Source organism: Hyaena hyaena, unplaced genomic scaffold (assembly GCF_003009895.1).
Source record: "Hyaena hyaena isolate Hyena2069 unplaced genomic scaffold, ASM300989v1 scaffold_916, whole genome shotgun sequence".
NCBI classification, from domain to species: Eukaryota; Metazoa; Chordata; class Mammalia; order Carnivora; family Hyaenidae; genus Hyaena; species Hyaena hyaena.
In genome coordinates, this window is record NW_024081548.1 from 584,032 (window position 1) to 605,294 (window position 21,263).

At 37.7% G+C, this 21,263-nt stretch overlaps 1 protein-coding gene across 1 annotated transcript; it reads left to right on the forward strand.

The window, feature by feature from the left end:
- The first annotated feature begins 595 nt into the window (after nucleotides 1-595).
- LOC120222842 (olfactory receptor 2T1) lies at nucleotides 596-1,537 on the forward strand. The gene has a single exon (XM_039220845.1). It carries the CDS (start codon nucleotides 596-598, stop codon nucleotides 1,535-1,537), a length of 942 nt encoding a protein of 313 aa, XP_039076776.1.
- The last annotated feature ends 19,726 nt before the right edge of the window (nucleotides 1,538-21,263 follow it).

Genomic DNA, 21,263 nt, shown 5'->3' on the forward strand with positions numbered 1-21,263 from the left:
TAAACATCTGACTCTTGGTCAGCCTGACTCTCGGCTCAGGTCATGATCTCATGGTTTGTGGGATGGAGACATGCATCAGGCACTGCACAGACAGGGTAGAGGGGTTCTCTCTCAACTTCTCTCTCTGCTTCTCCCCTGCTCTCTCTCTCAAAATAAATAAACTTTAAAAAAAAGATCCATTTAATAAGGATTCCAATTTAAACTAAATTGGTTTAGTTTAAACCACACACACACACACACACACACACACACACACTCCAGACCAGGTTATGTTTAACTGTTAATATGTTAAACATATGGTTTACACCCTATGTGTTGTTACATGTATCACTATAGTACAATAGCATCTGTTGACATCATCTTTTCCAATGTATTTAAAGAATTATTTATTTAAGGTGATCACTTTTATGTAAAAAGCATTTTAGAATATATTAAATGCTAGATATCAGTATTAGAATTGTAAGGAAATATTTGCAAATGTTTTCTTCAGACTTTCAGAAGTTTTTGCATAACAATCAACCTATATGTTCTTATATTAATTCCCTAAGAATATTCTCATTTTATCTGAAAGATTCTAGGTAGCAGCAGCACCATCATGGGATCCAAGGAAATATTCAACACATCCTTTACAGACTTCATCTTCATGGGGCTGTTCAACAGGAAGGACATCTCAGGCCTTCTCTTTGCCATTATCTTTATCATCTTTTTCACTGCATTGATGGCCAATGGGGTTATGATCTTCTTGATTCACACTGATCCACGACTTCACACTCCTATGTACTTCCTGTTAAGCCACCTCTCCTTCATTGACATGATGTACATCTCCACCATTGTGCCCAAGATGCTGGTTGATTACGTTCTGGGTCAAAGAACCATTTCCTTTATAGGGTGCACAGCTCAGCATTTCCTCTACTTAACCCTTGTGGGAGCTGAGTTCTTCCTGCTGGGCCTCATGGCCTATGACCGCTATGTGGCCATCTGTAACCCCCTTCGCTACCCTGTCCTTATGAGCCGCCGGGTCTGTTGGATGATAATAGCAGGTTCCTGGTTTGGAGGCTTTTTAGATGGCTTCCTTCTAACTCCAATCACCATGAGCTTTCCTTTCTGCAACTCCCGGGAAATTAACCATTTTTTTTGTGAGGCGCCTGCAGTCTTGAGGTTGGCATGTGCAGACACAGGCCTCTATGAGACAGTAATGTATGTGTGCTGTGTTCTGATGCTACTGATTCCTTTCTCTGTGGTGATTGCTTCCTATGCCCAAATCCTGACCACAGTCCATCACATGAGTTCAGTGGAGGGGAAGAAGAAAGCATTTGCTACCTGCTCATCTCACTTGACAGTGGTGACCTTGTTCTATGGTGCTGCCATGTACACCTACATGCTGCCACACTCTTACCATAGCCCAGCCCAGGACAAAGTCTTCTCTGTCTTCTACACAATCCTTACACCAATGCTGAATCCACTCATCTACAGTCTGAGAAACAAGGATGTGACTGGAGCTCTGAAGAGGGCACTGGGGGTGTTCAAAAGTACATAAAGAATGTCAAGAGATGTGTTTTGACAATGGGTTATTCTTATGTGGATGACAAATAGGAGCCTTTGTGGACAGTGTGGCCATGCTATCAATAAAGGATTAACCTGGAGGGTAGGTTTAATTGTGCATAAAAAGAAAAATAAAAAGAGCAATATTTTAAAAAAGTATCCTCTTAATCTTCATTCCTTCATTTTTTCTTCCCTTTTTTATACATTCTTTTTATTCTTATATTCAAAATTAATTCCTAGTGTTTTCCAGAAATAAAAAAATGAAAATTGTTGCTTGCAGTTTCACCTTTTGGAGATAAAATAAATTGCATGCAATTTAAAATAATATGAACTGTGTTGAAGAGTGCAGAAGGGAATATGGTAATTTTGGTATATGTGACACTGCTGTATAATTATAGTCATCATCTAAAGAAAAGATAAATATTTTCTTCGCTATTTTTTAATGTTTTTTTTTTTAAGTTTATACTTAAGAGAGATACAAAGAGACAGAGAATGAGTGGGTGAGGGGCAGAACAAAAAAGGGACACAGAATCGGAAACAGGCTCCAGGCTCTGAGCTTTCAGCACAGAACCTGACGCAGGGCTCAAACACACAAGCTGTGAGATCATGACCTGAGCCAAAGTCAGACACTTATTGACTGAACCACCCTGGCACCCCTCTTTTCTATTTTTAAGACTAATACCTGACATGGCTATTAGGAAGATAGTTGTGTAGCTATCTATTTGTTCAAGTTTTTCAGTTGGTAAGAAGAGTCACCAAATATAGTTTTCATAAATAGCATTGTACTCCCCGCAATAATTAGGTGTGTTTTACTTTAAATAGAAGTGCAGTATTTAATTTGTTTGTTTGCAACACATAATTGAAAACTATTTGTCAGCTAAGTTAAAATTGATGGATGAGAACAAAGGACATTGCCCAGAAAAGACAAAATAAGGATACTGTATGCTTAAACATTTACTAAACATACAGGAGTATGGGTTGGGAGGATATCAAAATAATTTTTCAAATATGTCACAATGTCATCAGGGTTAATCATATTCCAGCTGGATAATAGAAGTTTGCTTATATTCCATATTGATGCTCCCCATGATTCAAGAATTGAGGACAACAAGTGTACAGCAAATCATGGTCAGTGTTGCATTTGGTTATATAAGGAGTTTACTCAGGTATCATAGGGGTTATTTTATTAAATTATCAATAATAATAATCAATAATATTAGTCTGCTAAAACTTAATAATTCACATAACTCGATCATCATCTAACAACTCCATAACAAATAAAGCACATATTAACAGTTCTAATTACAGATGGTAACAGTGAGGATCAGAGATGTAAGGTACTTATGTAGGGTACATTTTATATTACTACAGTAGATTGCAAAATTTCAAAGAATGTGGCTGATTGAACACTATATCTTCTACAAACAGCTTCCTTATTCATTTGTCCATGCGTTCATTTATTTATCATAGCTGTGAGGAAGATAGATAAAGCACCTGCACTTAAAAAGTTTACATTCCGGGAAAAGTAAGGAGCTCCGTACTTGCACTCACGCACATACATCACACGGAAAAGATCTGAAGCCATTGGAAACCTTACAAAACCTGAGAGATTGGGAGAAAAAAGACGCAGAATCCGCTGAGAAAGCCTTCTAACATTAGTGCGAACTGGGGAGGATAACATCGGAGGGGGATCGGAGACTCCAGGTGGGAGGCGATCCCCCTCTACCCTCTACAGGGAGTGAGAGGGGAAAAAGAGAGAGTCCAAAACAGAAAAACTTCCGCTCGGGGGAAAAACCTCCGCTCAGGGCATAGAAAGACCGTATTTGCCAAATACCTGCACGACAGGTCCCATCGTGCCAACTGGTCCCAGGGGGGCTGAGCGCACAGACTGCTTCTTTGTGCTTACTCCTGGTGGGCTGGACTTCAGAGTAGCGGCGCACCTCCCGCCATTGTCCTCCCGGGCGGCTTGGGCCCCTGAAAGAGCCACGCGTGGAAACCCGGCGCCCGCGCTCCTGGCTGGCTGGAACTCTAGAGGGAAGGCAAAGAGCTAAAAACTGGGAGATTTGCCTGTGAGTTCATGTTTCAGGTGATGAGCCATAGAGGGACCTGGTTTTCCTCACTCCAGCGGGCTTCGTGCACCCGGCAGGCAAGCCACCGCCCATACTCGCCAGCCCGACCCAGAGAAGGAAGCAGCGATTCTGACTCCACACACAGAGCGAGGCAAGAGGCCTGGAATTGCCACGAGGGGATTGCCTGGGAAGGTGTGTCTAAGGCAATTTCAGCGGGGCACACGGACTGGATTTGGAGACTGGCCCTGGCCTGAGCTGCAGAGTGCAACCAACTTTGGCTGCGCTCCCGGTCCAGGGAGTTTACACGCCCAAAAAAGCGAGGTGCAGTGCTTGGTTCAAGAAGGGACTGGAGCACCGTCACTCTCCTCCCCACAACCGCCAAGGCAGAACTCCCGCCTGAGGCATTAGATCATGCCACGCCCATCCCTGCCTGAGAGCTGCCCTCCCCCCCACTTTTTTTTTTCCTTTTTCTTCTTCTTTCTCTTTTCTCTCTTTTTTCCCCAGAACACTGACCTGATTAACTCTGGTCGCAAGTTTGCTTAAACAATCACAACAAGTCCATTCTGTAGATGTAAATTCTACACATACGGACATTTTCATCTCTTTCTCTCAGGAGTAATTAGACTATATAGTTACTCTGGATAATACCAACATCGTTCTCTCACCTATCCAACCATATTCTACCCTTTACCTCTTTGAAAAAAGCTTCTTATCCCTTCTGCCTATTCATTCTATTTCCAATTTTGCCTCATTCCCGCCCTGTCTTCTCTCTCTTTCTCTATGCTCTTCGACCAGCACTGCATATACACGGCTATTTAACTGTAGCTGGAAAATCCGGTAATATGCTTTAAACCGTTCTTTGTCCATCGGTTTTCTTCTTTTTTCTTTTTCTTTTCTCCTTTTTGGCCCTTTTATGTTTTTCTTTAAATGTTTTATTTATATCTAGGAGAGAGAGAGAGACAGCGTGAGCAGGGGAGGGTCAGAGAGAGAGGGAGTCACAGACTGAAACAGGCTCCAGGATCTGAGCTGGCAGTCAGCACAGAGCCCAACGCAGGGCTCGAACCCACGAACTGCAAGATCATGATCTAAGTGAAAGTCGGATGCTTAAATGACTAAGCCACCCAGGCGCCCCGACCCTTTCATGTTTTTATACTCCCTATTATTCACCCTCTCTCCTCCGTCTTTTCTCTTAACTTTTTCATTTTCCCTCTCGCTTTGCATGTTAGTTGAATTAGCCTGTGCGTTTGTGTGCTCCTGCTCCCTGTGTTTGTCTCTCTGTTTTCTTTTCTAGGGCTCCCTCAAGAAACAAGCCAGAGTACACAAGATGGAGAGTCCCAAATATCACTACGAATAGGAAAATAAAATAACCAACGTCCCAACAAGAGAGACCAAGAGATACGATTCAAAAAACACTCTATGAAAGGATAGGGCTTGGACAGTCAAAGAGTCTTCTTGGATATAGCAGCGCTCATAGATACAGAGACATAACAGTCCTTTAAAACTTACAAGAGCTGGAAAGCTAACTAAAATGACGAAACGAAAGACCTCTCCTCCAAAGAAACTCCAAGAAGAAATGACAGCTAATGAACTGCTCAAAACAGATATCAGCAGCATAACTGAACAAGATTTTAGAATAATAATGGTAAAATTAATAGCTGGGCTTGAAAAAAACATAGGGGACATCAAAGAAACTATGGCTACAGACAGAATGGAAAATAAAAATAGGCATGAAGAATTAAAAAATGCGATAAATGAGATACATAATAAATTAGACGCCTCCAATGCACGAATTGAAGAGGCAGAAAGAAGAATAAGTGATTTAGAAGACACCATTATAGAAAAATAAGAAGCTGACAAAAAAAGAGACAAACTGATCCAGGAACAGGAAAGAAGAATTAGAGAGCTCAGCGATAAGGTCAAACGCAACAATATCAGTATCATAGGAATCCCAGAAGAAGAAGAGAGAGGGAAAGGTGCTGAAGGAGTCCTGGAACAAATTATAGCAGAAAACTTCCCCGACCTGGGGAAGGAAGTAAATGTGGAAATACAAGAAGATCAGAGGACTCCCCTCAGACATAACTTGAATCGATCTTCTGCACGGCATATCGTAGTAAAAAATGGCAAAATACAAGGACAAAGAGAGAATTTTGAAAGCAGCTAGGGAGAAAAGGGCCCTCACATACAAAGGGAAACCTATCAGAGTGGTGACAGACCTATCTACTGAAACTTGGCAGGACTGAAAGGAATGGCAGTAGATCTTCAATGTGATGAACAGTAAAAATAGGCAGCCAAGAATCCTCTATCCAGCAAGCCTGTCCTTCAAAATAGAAGGAAAAATAAAAACCTTTCAAAATAAACAGAAATTGAAAGAATTTTTCACCACTAAGATACCCCTACAAGAAAATCTGACGGGGTCGCTATGAAGGAAAGTTTGCAAGGAAAAAAGATACCAGAGACACCACCAGAAACATGAACCCTACAATGGACATAATGACTCTAAACCCACATATTTCAATAAAAACACTGAATGTAAATGGGCTGAATGCTCCAATCAAAAGACATAGGGTAGCAAATGGATAAAAAACAAAATCCATCTATATGCTGTCTACACGAAACTCATTTTAAACTGGAAGATACCTTCAGATTAAAAGTAAGGGGATGGAGAAATATATATCATGCTACAGGAAATCAAAAGAAAGCCGGAGTAGCTATACTTATATCAGAAAAACTGGACTTTAAATTAAAGACAATCACAAGAGATGAAGAAGGGAACTACATAATAATTACAGGGTCCATAGACCAGGAAGAACAAAAATGCCTATGCACCGAATATGGGAGCACCTAAATATCTAAAACAATCACAAAGAGAAAGAACCATATAGATAAGAAAGTGCTAATAGCAGACCACTTTAATACTCCGCTTACAGCAATGGATAGGTCAACCAGACAGAAAATCACTAAAGAAATAATGGACTTGAAAGACACATTGGACCAGATGGATCTGACGGATATATTTAGAACTTGACATACTGAGGCCACAGAATTTACTTTTGTCTCAAGTGCACATGGCACATTCTCCAACATAGATCACATACTGGGACATAAAGCAGCCCTCAATAAATATAAAAGAATTGAGATCATCCCATGCATGCTGTTAGATCATAATGCTTTGAAACTTGAAATCAATTACAGGAAGAACTCTGGAAAATCTCCAAAAAATTGGAGGTTAAAGAATACCCTACTAAAGAATGAATGGGCCAATCAGGTAATTAGAGAAGAAATTTAAAAATATATGTAAACAAATAAAAATGAAAACACAACAATCCAAACACTATGGGATGTGGCAAAGGCAGTCCTAAGAGGAAAGTACATTGCTCTCCAGGCCTATTTCAAGAGATTAGAAGAAGCACAATCCAAAATCTAACAGCTCACCTAAAGGAACTAGAGGCAGAGCAACCAGAACTCCTTAAACCCAGTAGAAGAAAAGAAATAGTAAAAATTAGAGCAGAAATAAACAACATAGAGACCAAATAAAAAATTGAAGAGATCAATGAAACCAAGAGTTGGTTTTTTGAAAAAATAAACAAAATTGACAAACCTCTATCCAGGCTTCTCAAAAAGAAAAGACAGAGCACCCAAATAGACACAATCATGAATGAAAATGGATTTATTACAACCAACCCTTCAGAAATACAAGCAATTATCAGGGAATACTATGAAAAATTATATGCCAACAAATTGGACAACTTAGAAGAAATGGGCAAATTCCTAAACACACACTCACTACCAAAATTCACACGGGAAGAAATAGAAAACTTGAACAGACCCATAAGGAGTGAAGAAATCGAATCAGTTATCAAAAATCTACCAACAAGTAAGAGCCCTGGACCGGATGGTTTCCCTGGGGAATTCTACCAGACATTTAAAACAGAATTAATCCCAATTCTTCTCAAGCTATTCCAAAAAATAGAAGTCGAAGGAAAACTCCCGGACTCATTTTATGAAGCCAGCATCACTCTGATTCCCAAGCCAGACAGAGACCCAGCAAAAAAGGAGAACTACAGGCCAATATCCTTGATGAACACAGATGCAAAAATCCTCAACAAGATCCTTGCAAATCGAATCCAGCAGCACATAAAAAGAATCATCCACCTAGATTAAGTGGGATTCATTCCTGGGTTACAGGGCTGGTTCAACATTCCCAAATCAATCCATGGGATACATCCCATCAACAAAAGAAAAGAGAAAAAACATATGATCCTGTCAATAGATGCAGAAAAAGCATTTGACAAAATACAGCATCCCTTCTTAATAAAGACTCTACAGAAAGTCGGGATAGAAGGAACCTACTTAAACATCATAAAATCCATCTATGAGAAGCCTTCAGCTAACATCATCCTCGACGGGGAAAAACTGAGAGCTTTCCACCTGAGATCAGCAACACGACAGGGATGTCCACTCTCACTACTGTTGTTTAACATAGTGCTGGAAGTCCTAGCATCAGCCATCAGACAACAAAAGGAAATCAAACGCATCAGAATTGACAAAGAGGAAGTCAAACTTTCACTCTTCGCAGATGACATGATACTCTACATAGAAAACCCGACAGACTCCACCAGAAACCCACTAGACCTGATCCAAGAATTCAGCCAAGTTGCAGGGTACAAAATCAACGTACAGAAATCAGTTGCATTTTTATACACCAACAATGAACCAACAGAAAGAGAAATCAAGAAACTGATCCCATTTACAATTGTACAAAAAACCATAAAATAGCCTAGAATAAACCTAACCAAGGATACAAGTATGATGAAACTATAGAAAACTTATGAAGGACATTGAAGAAGACAGAAAGAAATGGAAAAACTTTCCATGTTCATGGATTGGAAGAATAAATATAGTTAAGATATCATTACTACCCAAAGCTATCTACACATTCAATGGAATTCCAATCAAAACAGCACCAGCATACTTCTGAAAGCTAGAGCAAACTATCCTAAAATTTGTATGGAACCACAAAAGACCCCGAATAGGCAAAGTAATACTGAAAAAGAAAACCAAAACGGGAGGTATCATTATCCCAGACTTTCGCCTCTACTACAAAGCTGTCATCATCAAGACAGTATGGTATTGGCACAAAAACAGACACATAGACCAATGGAACAGAATTGAGAGCTCAGAAGTGGACCCAAAAGTATACAGCCAACTGATCTTTGACAAAGGAGGAAAGAATATCCAATGGAAAAAAGACAGCCTTTTTAACAGATGGTGTTGGGAGAACTGGACAGCAACATGAGGAAGAATGAAACTAGATCATTTTCTCACACCATGCACAAAAATCAACTCAAAATGGATAAAGGACCTGAACGTGAGACAGGAAACTATCAACACCCTAGAGGAGAAAGCAGGAAACAACCTCCTTGACCTCCACTGCAGCAACTTATCACTTGACACATCCCCAAAGGCAAGGGAATCAAGAGCAAAAATAAACGATTGGGACCTCATCAAGATTAAAAGCTTCTGCATAGCAAAGGAAACAAACCATAAAACTAATAGGCAACCGACGGAATGGGAAAAGATAGTTGCAAATGACATATCAGATAAAGGGTTAATATCCGGAATCTATAAGGAACTCACCAAACTTCACACCCGAAAAACAAACAACCCAGTGAAGAAATGGGCAGAAGATAGGAACAGACATTTCTCCAAAGAGGACATCCAGATGGCCAACAGACACATGAAACGATGCTCAGCATCCCTCCTCATCAGGGAAATACAAATCAAAACCACACTGAGATACCACCTCACGCCAGTCAGAGTGGCTAAAATGAGCAAATCAGAGAACTCTAGATGCTGGCGAGGATGTGGAGAAACGGGCACCCTCCTACACTGTTGGTGGGAATGTAAACTGGTACAGCCCCTCTGGAAAACAGTGTGGAGGTTCCTCAGGAAACTAACAATAGAACTCCCCTATGACCCAGCAATAGCACTGCTAGGAATTTACCCAAGGGATACAGAAATGCTGAGGCATAGGAGCACATGTACCCCAATGTTCATAGCAGCACTCTCCACAATAGCTAAAACATGGAAAGAGCCTAAGTGTCCATCAACAGATGAATGGATCAAGAAGATGTGGTTTATCTATACCATGGAATACTACATGGCAATGAGAAACAATGAAATCTGGCCATGTGTAGCAACATGGATAGACCTTGAGGGTGTTATGCTGAGTGAAATAAGTCAGGCAGAGAAGGACAAATATCATATGTTTGCACGTATAGGAGGATTAGGAGGAACTTAACTGAGGAACAAAGGGGAGAAGAAGGGGGAAATGGTGTGGTAAAGGGAGAGAGGCAAACCATGAGAGACTCTTGAATGCTGACAAAAACTGAGGACTGATGGATGTGGTGGGGAGGGGGGATGGGCATGGAGGAGGACACTTGTGGGGATGAGCAGTGGGTGTTATGTGGAAACTAACTTGACAATAAACTATTTGTAAAATAAAAAAATAAAAATAATAAAAAAGAACAAAAAAACAAATGAGGTTAGCACAGCTATTAACCATCTAAAAGAAAAAAAAAAAGTTTACATTCTGATGCCGGAAAGCAAGGAAAAGAAGATAAAAACAAGCAATCAAGAAAACAACTTATATCCCTACCACACTGTATGTGGCAACAGTGACTAAAACTGAACATATCTCTTCTCCGCACCCCAGATTAAATACACTCAGGTTAATTTCTAACAAACATGTATTCATAATCTTTACCGAAAGACCTTTAGTAACAGAAAAAAATTAGAAGTTATGCAAAAGCTCACTGGTGGTGCCATGGGTAAATAAATTGTGACATACAATAAAAATAGACACTCTACTAATACTACTTATAATGACACGAATTAATTTCAGAAATATGTTGAACTAAAGAATCAAGTCAGAAAAAAGTACATTCATGTAAACTACGGAATCAGCAAAACTACCCTATGCTTGGAAGATTAGTGGCTGAGAGGGTATGTTGGTGGGTTTTGGGTGCTGGTAGTTTTTTGTTTCTTGATGTGGAATCTGATTTCACACATAGTGTTTAGTTAGAGAAAATTGATCAGGTGAAAATTTTTGTGTGTCTAATAATTTTGTATGTTTATTGTGCTTCAATAAAAATGTTAAAATATAGTTCATATTAAACATATATTATATTTTCTTTATCCATTCATCTATCAGTGGCTGCTTAACTTGCTTCCATGCCTTGGTTACTGTGACCAATATTTCAATAAACATGGGGATGTAGATGTCTTTTACACATTAGTGATTTTGTTTCTTTCAAATATATTTCCAGAAGTTGAATTGCTGAATTATATGGAAGTATTATTGTTTTCTGTTTTTTGAGGAACTTTTATACTGTTTTCCACAGTGGCTACATGAATTTACATTCTCACAAATACTGCACCAGTGTTCCCTTGACAACACTTGTTATCTCCTATTTTTTTTTTTTTTGATGACAGCCATTCTAACAGGTGCAAAGTTCTAGCTCATTGTGTTGTACACCTTAAACTAATACAATGTTATATGCTAATTATGTCTAAAACTAGGAAAATATAACGTGATATAATGAAGAAATACAATAACATAGTGTGATAATGGAGATCAGTAGAGGGCTACTAAAGTTACCCAGTTCACGGAAGAACTTTCTGAGAAGACTCTATTTGGGGAGGAAAGGAGCCCGGCATAGGAAAATCCAGGTAGAGAGACTTCCACGTATGGAGAATAGCAGGTGTGCTGAAATGGGGAAGGTGTATTCAGAAGACTGGACAGTGAAATTGAAATATTGTTTGAAATGTCTACTGTATATATAAGTGAAAATTTCAGATAAGAAGCTAGATATATTAGTTTGTATATCATTTGATTTATTAAGTGTGAAGAGAGATTTTAGGAGTCATTGATAAGCAGATGGTATGTAATGATATGGAGATCAACTAGGGAGGGAGTATATACATACAGAAGAAAGAACTGAATAATTGGTCAAATATTTCAATAGATAAACTCCAAACCATGGAAGAAATAGGTGACAATAAAGGAATAGAAAAGACTAGAACACCCAGGGGAGTGTGGTGTGATAGAAACTTGGAAAAGGGAGTCTTTCTCACAGAAAGGAATTCTACCATGTGAAATACTGGATATAATTTAACTAAATTTGAAACATAAAGTTGATCACCTGAGTAGGGAAACTAATAGTCTTTTTATGTCCTTGACAGAGATGCTTCAATAGAATGGTGGAGAATGTCTTATGAAGTAGATTAAGAACAGAAACAGGTTCATAACTTGGAGAAAACTTCAGTAATTTGCTGTTTAGCAGATAGTTATATCTTGAGTGTTTTAAGGAGTTAAAGAGAAAGTTTTTTTTTCTTCAAGATGGATGTTATTAATGTTTTTTTCGATTTGCCAAGAATAGCCTGGTTGAGGGAGAAATCAATGATTTAAGAAAGAAAGAGGGGAATTTCAGGATAAAAGCTTGTGAGTCAGCTAAAAGGTTGCAATACAGAGCCCCTTTGGAGGGTTTTATTTTTGGCTAGGAGCAGAAACATTTTCTCATTAAAAGCAAGGAGAAATGCAATAAAATAAATAAAAAGAAAATGGTATCAAGTATGATTCTTATTTTATTATTATTACTGCTAGTCATTAACTGATTTATCACCGAATGTTTAGTTCTTGATTTTTAAAAACACATTCCTGACAGGGGCGCCTGGGTGGCTTAGTCGGTTAAGCGTCCGACTTTCGCTTAGGTCATGATCTCGCGGTTCGTGGGTTCGGGCCGGGCTCTGTGCTGACTGCCAGTTCAGTGCCTGAAGCCTGTTTCAGTCTGACTCCCTCTCTCTCTGCCCCTACCCTGCTCACGCTGCCTCTCTCTCGCTCTCCTAGAAATAAATAAAACATTAAAAAAAAATTAAAAAAAAAAAAAAAACACATTCCTGACAGATGTGTTGCTATGATTGTGTGGGCAGTCTACTAAAAGCAAATTTTTGTTTGGAATATTTGATCATTTCATTTAAAGTATACCAAAGCATAGCTATTTAAAACTTGGCACATTCAGGCCAGAAACCAAACACTGCCCACTACATGCAAACATAGCCTCTGCAGACAACTGGCCTGAAAGATACTGTAGGCATAACACAACAGCAGAGCTCATGCAGCACACACTGGAGGCACTCCCTTAAGCACCAGGCTCTGGGAATTACATGACATCTTTTTCATAAAGGCATTACTTTTAGAACAGGATGCATAACTGACTTTTCTATCAGACAGAAGAAGGCAGAGATTTAACAAAATGAGAAAACAGAAAAATATATCCCAAATGAAAGAACAAGACCACACCCAGAGATTTAAGCAAAACAGATATAACTAGAATCTCTGATGGAAAATTTATAGATAGCAATGATCAAAGGACACATACTGGGCTTGAGAAAAGAAAGGAAGACATCAATGTTACCATTACCACAGAGATAAAAGGGCTTAAAAAGATTTAATTAAATGGGCACCTGTGTAATTCAAGTGGTTAAGTGTCCAACTCTTGGTGTAGGCTCAGGTTTGTGAGTTTGAGTCCCATATAAGGCTCTGTGTTGGTGATGTAGAGCCTGCTTAGGATTCTCTCTCTCCTTCTCTCTCTCTCTGCCCCTCCCCTGCTTGCTCACATTCTCTCACAAAATGAATAAATGAACTTTAAAAAGTTAAAAAAAGAATTCAATTGGAGATAAACATGTAGGAAATAGGAGTAGAAATACACTTGATGCAATGAACAGCAGAATGGAAAAGGGCGAGGAGTGAATGGCATGGAAGAAAAAATAATAAAAGCCATGAAGCTGAATAACAGACAGAAGAGTTGTGAAATAGGAGAATAGACAGGAAAATCACTGTCTCCATAAAACATAATCAATCACATTCATACTATTGAGTCCCAGAATAAAAAGAGAGAGAAAAGGGGCAGAAAACCTAATTGAAGTTTTAGCTAAATAATAGCTAAAAGCTTCTATAATCTGAAAAATGAAATAGATATCCAGATCCAGGAGTCACAGAGAACTCCCTTCAAAATTAACAAAGGCAAGCAAACACCAAAGCCCATTGTAATTAAATTTGCAAAATATAGTGATAAAGAAAAACATCTTAAAATTAACAAGAAAAAAGAAATCTTTAAAGTACAAGGAAAGGGGCGCCTGGTGGTTAAGCGTCCGACTTTGGCTCAGGTCATGATCTCACAGTTAGTGGGTTCGAGCTCCGTGTTGAGCTTTGTGCTGACAGCCAACTCAGAGCCTAAAGCCTGTTTCAGATTCTGTGTCTTCCTCTCTGACCCTCCCCTGCTCACGCTCTCTCCCTCTCTCTCTCTCTCTCACTCTCACTCTCGTTCTCAGAAATAAATTTAAAAAATAAAGTACAAGGAAAAATTCATAAAACTGTCTGGAGATTTCTCAACAGTATCCTGGTAAGCCAGAAAGGAGTGGCATGATACATTCAATGTACTAAATGGGGGGGTGGGGAATTTGCAGCCAAGAATACTCTATTCAGCAAGGCTATCATTCAGAATTGAAGGAGAGGTAGAGTACCCGAAAGAAACAAGAACTAAAGGGTTTTTTGACCACTAAACCAGCCCTGCAAGAAATATGTAAGGGGACTCTTTCAGTGTTAAGAGACCAAACATGGGACATCATCAGAGAAAATAGTCAGAAACAACATAGTTTCTCGGCCTTTTGGTTAAGATCAAGTACAGAAACAACAAAACAACTAATATGTGTGTGTGCGTATGAATGTGTGTATATATATGTATATATATATGAATATATATATATAAATATAAATACTGTCTTCCAATAATTACTTTCAATATAAATGGACTAAACACTCAGTCAAAAGACATAGGGTGTCAGAATGGATTTAAAAAAAAAAAAAACCATCACCTTCTATATGCTGCACACGAGAGACTCGTTTTTAAAAAACGGTTAAATTTTATTTATTTTTGAGAGAGAGAGAGGGAGACAGAGAGATAGATAGAGAGAGAGAGAGAGAGCAAGTGGGGAATGCACAGAGTGAGACACACACAAACTCAAGGCAGGTTCCAGGTTCCAGGCTCTGAACTGTCAGCACAGAGCCCAACGCAGGGCTTGAACTCACAAACAAAGAGATCATGACCTGAGCCAAAGTCAGATTGTTAACTGACTAGGCCACCCCGGTGCCCCACAAGAGACTTATTTTAGACCTAAAGACTCCTGGTGATTGAAAGTGAAGGGATGGAGAGATACTTATCATGCAAATGGATGTTAAAAGAAGACTGGAGTAGCAATACTTACATCAGAAAAAGTAGACTTTAAAACAAAGACTCTAAAAACTGATGTAGAAGGCCACTATATCATAATAAAAGGGAAAATTAAACAAGGAGATCTAATAATAATACATATTTATGAACCAGCATGAAAGCATCAAAATATATAAAACAGTTAATAACAAACACAAAATAACTGATTTATAATATTTTAATAATATTATGGAAACTCTCTCTTTTCTTTTTGAGAAGCCTGGCTAGAGGTTTGTCAATTTTGTTTATTTTTTCAAAAAAACAACTTTTACTTTCATTGATCTATTCAAACGGTTTTTTTGGATTCTATATTGTTTATTTCTGCCCTGATTTTTATGATTTCTCTTCTCCTACTGGGTTTGGGGTGCTCTTGATTCTCTCCTAGTTTCTTTAGGTGTGCTGTTAGGTTTTGTATTTGTGCTTTTTCTAATTTCTTGAAATAGGCCTGGAGTGCAATGTACTTTCCTGTTAAGACTGCCTTTGTCACATCCCATAGATGTGACATGTCTTTGACAGAAGACATGAACAGACACTTTTCCAAAGAGAACATCTAAATGGCCAATAGACACATGAAAAGATGCTGAGCATCCCTTATCACCATACAGATCAAATACAGATCAAAACCACACTGAGATACCATCCATTGCTGGTCAGAGTGGCTAAAATGAACAAATCAAGAGACTATAGACGCTAGTGAGGATGTGGAGAAACGGGCACCCTCCTACATTAGTGGTGGGAACATAAACTGGTGCAGCCCCTCTGGAAAACAGTGTGGGGGTTCCTCAAAAACATTAACCATAGAACTCCCCTGTGACCCAGCAATAGCACTGCTAGGAATTTACAGAAGGGATACAGGAATGCTGATGCATAGGAGCACATGTACCCCAATATTCTTAGCAGCACTCTCAACAATAGCCAAAGAGCCTATGTGTCCATCAACGGACGAATGGATCAAGAAGATGTGATTTATCTATACAATGGAATACTACATGGCAATGAGAAAGAAGAAATCTGGCCATTTACAAATGTTGGAACTTGAGGGTGTTATGCTGAGTGAAATAAGTCAGGCAGAGAAGAACAGATACCATATTTTCTCAGGTATATGTGGATTAGGAGGACCTTAATGGAGGATCATGGGGGAGGAGATGGGGGAAAATAGTTGAGGAGAGGGAAGGGAGGCAAACCATGAGAGACTCTTGAATGTTAAGAACAAACTGAGGACTGATGGGGGTGGGGGAGAGGGGAAGGGAGGTGATGGGCGTGGAGGAGGGCACTTGTGGGGATGAGCACTGGGTGTTTTATGGAAACCAACTTGACAACAAACTAAGAAAAAAAATTTTAAATATTAAATAATAATATTAGGGGACTTCAACACCATACTTACATCAATGGACCGATTTTCTAAACAAAAAATGAACAAGAAGCAAAAGCTTTGAAAAACACAGTGGACCAGATGGACTTAACAGATATATTCACAACATTCTACAGTAAAATAGCAGAATACAGATTATCCCAAGTGCACACAGGCATTCTCATTAACAGATCACATGTTAAGTCAGAAATCAGGCCTCAACTAATATAAAAATATTAAAATCATAGCAGGCACATTTTCTGTCCACAACACTATGAAACTAAGAGTCAACCATAAGAATATTTGGAAGGACCATAAATGTATGGAAGTTAAACAACATGCTAATAAACCTCCATACAGCCTTGAGGTCTGCTATCACAACAGATTACCTTGGCAGAGAATCTTTTTTTTTCCTGTTTTAACCTCCACTCGTCCCTTCTCTTTGGGTTCCTGACTATATTCTTTAAACAAAACAAAACAAAAAACCTTGCAACTTTAGTATTTACTTTATAAAATCATTTTTTTCTGTGAAGCTCAGGTTAAGGCATGTCATATGTGAAAGTAATTTAATAGCAATTATCAAGATTTTCCTTCAATCCCTAAGAAGTATGGGAACTGAAAGAAACTTTTCTAAAGTATCAAAATAATAATTTAAAAAATCCTCAGCCAGTCATACTACAAGAATTGAATTATTTTTCTCTTCTTTCTATCAAAAATAACATTGTCTTATAAAGTGCAGTCACAGAATATGAAGCCCAAAATTGTTGGGAAAAATGGCCTAAGTGGTGTGTCAAGCAATTAAATGATACCACAATTATGTTAGTGTTTTTCTGGATTTCTTTTGAGTATGTGTCAGCTTTTAAAATGAGTAATTTGGAAGGATTTATTTTCTCACCTGAAGAAAATATTTGAATCTAGTTATGTAACAATGATTTTTAAACTTTCTTAAGAAGAGCTCCCAAATTACATAAATGTTAGGGTCAGAAAAGTTAAAATTCAACCTTCATTTATGCACAAAACAGGGAGAGATAAATGTGAGTTGCATGATAAGGAAACAAGAGAGAGGGAGCTAGCAACACAACAAAGTCCTATGACCTAGGGTTCCCCCCCAAGAGTAGAGAGTGAGCACTTGTCAGAATAGCAGAAAATAGGGAAATGATATTACTGTTCTTTAGATAACCCCAAAATTTTCATTTGTATTGTTTTTATTGTTTCTTTATACATTTCAAATATTTTCCAGTGCTGAACATTTTGTTATAACTTCTTACAGCTCATTACAAGTTATAAAAAATACAAAACACATACCCCTTAGTGACAGTGTGTGCCTAAGATGTATACTACAATAACTCCTAAGGAACTTAGGAGTCTTTTTCTTAAACCCTTGAAGGGAAAAAAAAAATAAAGTTGAGAAATGTTAAATAGGAAAAACGCTTACAAAAATAATTCCATGAAAAAGTAAAATATTAACAATAATAAGTAATTTTAGTGTATTGTCTCACAGCCTGATTTATATGGGGACAGTTTAATTATTTTAATGCTTTGTAAATTGAAAGGTTACATTTTAATGAATTTTTAAAAAGGTGAAAGGGCTTATCACATCTAGATTAACTGTATAATTGTAGGCTAGGGACAAGGTGCCACAGGGACTGATATTCTGATGTCAAATCTTCCAAATGAGAGTATTAATCTACACTGGTGATTCAAGTTCTTATTTAAGTTGCATGATCTCTTTGTTTTTAGCAACTACATAATGCACCTGGTGCCAACTTTCCTTACACCATCTTCATTAAGCATTTAAGGATCTGGACTGATCCATCTCTAGGTCCTCAATCTATTTACCTGTTCTTTCCTATTTTAAAGAATCTCACACTGGTTAGAGACTGACCTTTATCTTTATGCCAACAAAATGTAATTCCATGCTTAAGGCACAGAAATATTTCATCTTGCCTTCACTTCCTTGGCTCTGCTTCCCTTTTGTCCTCTTTGCTTTGTTTTCCTTCATAATATAAGCTCTCAGTTTGAAAGATTTGATTCATGTCTCTTAGTTATCCACACATAACAGGGGAAAAAAAGAAAAGAAACTGAGAAATTACATTTGTTACTTTAGTTCTGTGAGATTTTTCTCTTACTGATTTAGATCATCCGATTTAGTGGAGGCTGCTGTGTTAGGTAAGTCACTTTGAGAACTTTCTTATCAATCACTCATGGGATGTTTGAAATATGTGATTCTAGACTAAGTTATTGGAAAGCTAGTTCAAACAAGGGATATATTAAGGAATACACGACTCTAATTAGAGTTATCCTGGATTAGTGTTGATCATACAAATCTGATAACCTTTGATTTCATTTTTTTCTCTGAGCTGATATAATAAATTCAATTTCCTATTATGTATTTCAGAATGTAGGTGATTTTTCTGCCCAGAAAAATTGACCACAGACTTATTTCAATGTAATTCACAAAGTTTTCACTGTTGAAAAAGTATATTTATTTACTCATATGATTTTGAAATGTTTATAGGGACAATAATTGATCTAATTTGTTTATAGTATTCCATCTCTTCATGTAATTCATGAATTTCCTTGAAAGTCTGCTCTAAGAAACTGCTTCAATACACTTCCTGATTTTATACTTAGAAATTATTTTTTTCCTTTTTTAAATGTTTTTATTTATTTCTGAGAGAGAGAGAGAGAGAGAGACAGAGACAGAATGATCAGGGGAGGGTCAGAGAGAGGGAGACACAGAATCTGAAGCAGGCTCCAGGCTCTGAGCTAGCTGTCAGCACAGAGCCCAATGCGGGGCTCGAACCCATGAACTGTGAGATCATGACCTGAGCCGAAGTCGGACGCTTAACAGACTGAGCCACCCAGGCACCCCTATACTTAGAAATTAGAAGGCAAATTATATGAGTGGCTTGTTTGATATCCAGAGGCTCATAAATGATGAAGATAGAATGTAAAAACTGGTCTCTGATTCCAAATATTGTTTAATATTCACAAAATTACATCCCAAATGCTAAGGAAAGTAGGTTTCAAGGGTGGAAATAGGGAAAGTCCTCAGTGTAATTGTACTTGAGATTTAGTTAAGATTGTTATCTATCATGCCTTTGGTCTGTTTTTAGAATGAAAGATGGAGCTTTGATTTTGTCAATTTTTTTACTCTTCTAAATAAAAATTCTCCAAATTATCTTATTTCACTTTTTAAGTTTTGTATTTAAATTCCTGTTAATTAATATTTAATGTAATATTAGCTTCACGGATGCAATTTAGTTATTCCACACATATACAATACAGGGTGCTCATTACAAGTGCACTACTTATCCCCATTACTTATTTAGAAAAAGATTTTTATTCCAAAATTGAAAGTGAGGCTTTATAATAAAGGCCTTCTGGGAAGAAACATAATAGATTAGATTATACGTAGAAGTAAATAATTTATAGTGAGGGTCATCTTTGTGTTTGCCCTGGTTCTTTCCCATTTTATTCCAGTTATCCTCATGTCCTATATGGCCTATATTTTCAGCACCCTCAAACATCTGAATTAGGTGGTCAGTGAGCGCTGTGCCAATACTTGACCCAGAGCAGCATTTGATAGAGTAACAAAATAAAAAGGACAAATAAGGAAAAATGTAGCTACCTGCTACTGGGTCTGTTATTCTCGGGGAAAATAGATATGGAAAACAAAACACAGGGTAAGATGCAAGAAATTTAATTGTAACTGCTATTACAGTTTTGCTTGGGACTAATCTAAGACCCACCTGTTTGTCAGTATCCATTTTTCACGTTAACATTTCCACAGGCAACATGAGTGAAATTTGATTTCACCTGTGATGATGTATTCTCTACCTGTATCAACAGAAAGAAATAGTTGACCTTGGTGAAGTTATCCCTGTTCTTCATTCACCTCTGAATTTATTTGTTTGAGTAAGTAGAAATCAAAGTCCTAAAGTTTTCAACAAAAAACCCCAAAATATATTTTATATTTAATAGAATATTATACATTTAAAAATGATGGTAGCTGGATTAAAATAGGATTACATGTTAATCACTGACCTGTGATTATGAAATTATGAGGAATAATTTCCAAACAAAACTCAGAGTTCAAAGGGATAAAATAAGTGTCTTGTTTTTTTTAATGTTTTTATTTATTTCTGAGAGAGAGAGAGATAGCATGAGCAGCAGAGGGTAGAGAGAGTGGGAGACACAGAATCTGAAGCAGGCTCCAGGTTCTGAGCTAGCTGTCAGCACAGAGCCCGACGCGGCGCTCAAACCCACGAACCGTGAGATCATGACCTGAGCCAAAGTCGGACGCTTAACCGACTGAGCCACCCAAGGCGTCCCAAAGTAAGTGTCTTAGCCACATATCTTAAATATTTAACCTAAAATAAAGTAATAATTGCAAGTAATACATTAGGGAAAATCATTACAATAAAATGATATTATATATAAATTATTACGTATAAATATTATACATAAAACAATGCCCTTATCGTTATCTTATAATGAAAGATTATACAATACTGCTGCTTTGTGAGAAATCCCCAAAATAGAAAATAGAAAAGAACAAGGGTCATAACAATGAAATCCCAACCTTAGTTCTAGAAATATATATATTTCAGATTTCCTAGTATTCAAAGAAAATCATATTAAAACAAGTTTAGACCTAAATGCTAGAGGACCACATCCCAAGTGTGATCTGTTGTTCTTTTAGCATCACTTGTCAACAACTTTGTATGTCAGTGTGGTAATGGACTTCAAAAGCCATCTTATAAGCTATCTCCCATGGTCTATTCCATAAAATTAGCCCACAGAATTATATATTGTAAACAAACTTAGAAGCAATGTGAGTGTCAACCAACGAGGAATAAGTAAATGCATGTTACACATTTAACTAAAGCGAGATGCTGTATAAAGACTGCACATTTATGTAAAAAAGGGATACTTAATAGTATTTAACACTGTTATATATATAAA

Bases quoted from the DNA above. Each gene is read 5' to 3' on its own strand.
- LOC120222842 (XM_039220845.1), top strand. From the start codon at position 596: ATGGGATCCAAGGAAATATTCAACACATCCTTTACAGACTTCATCTTC.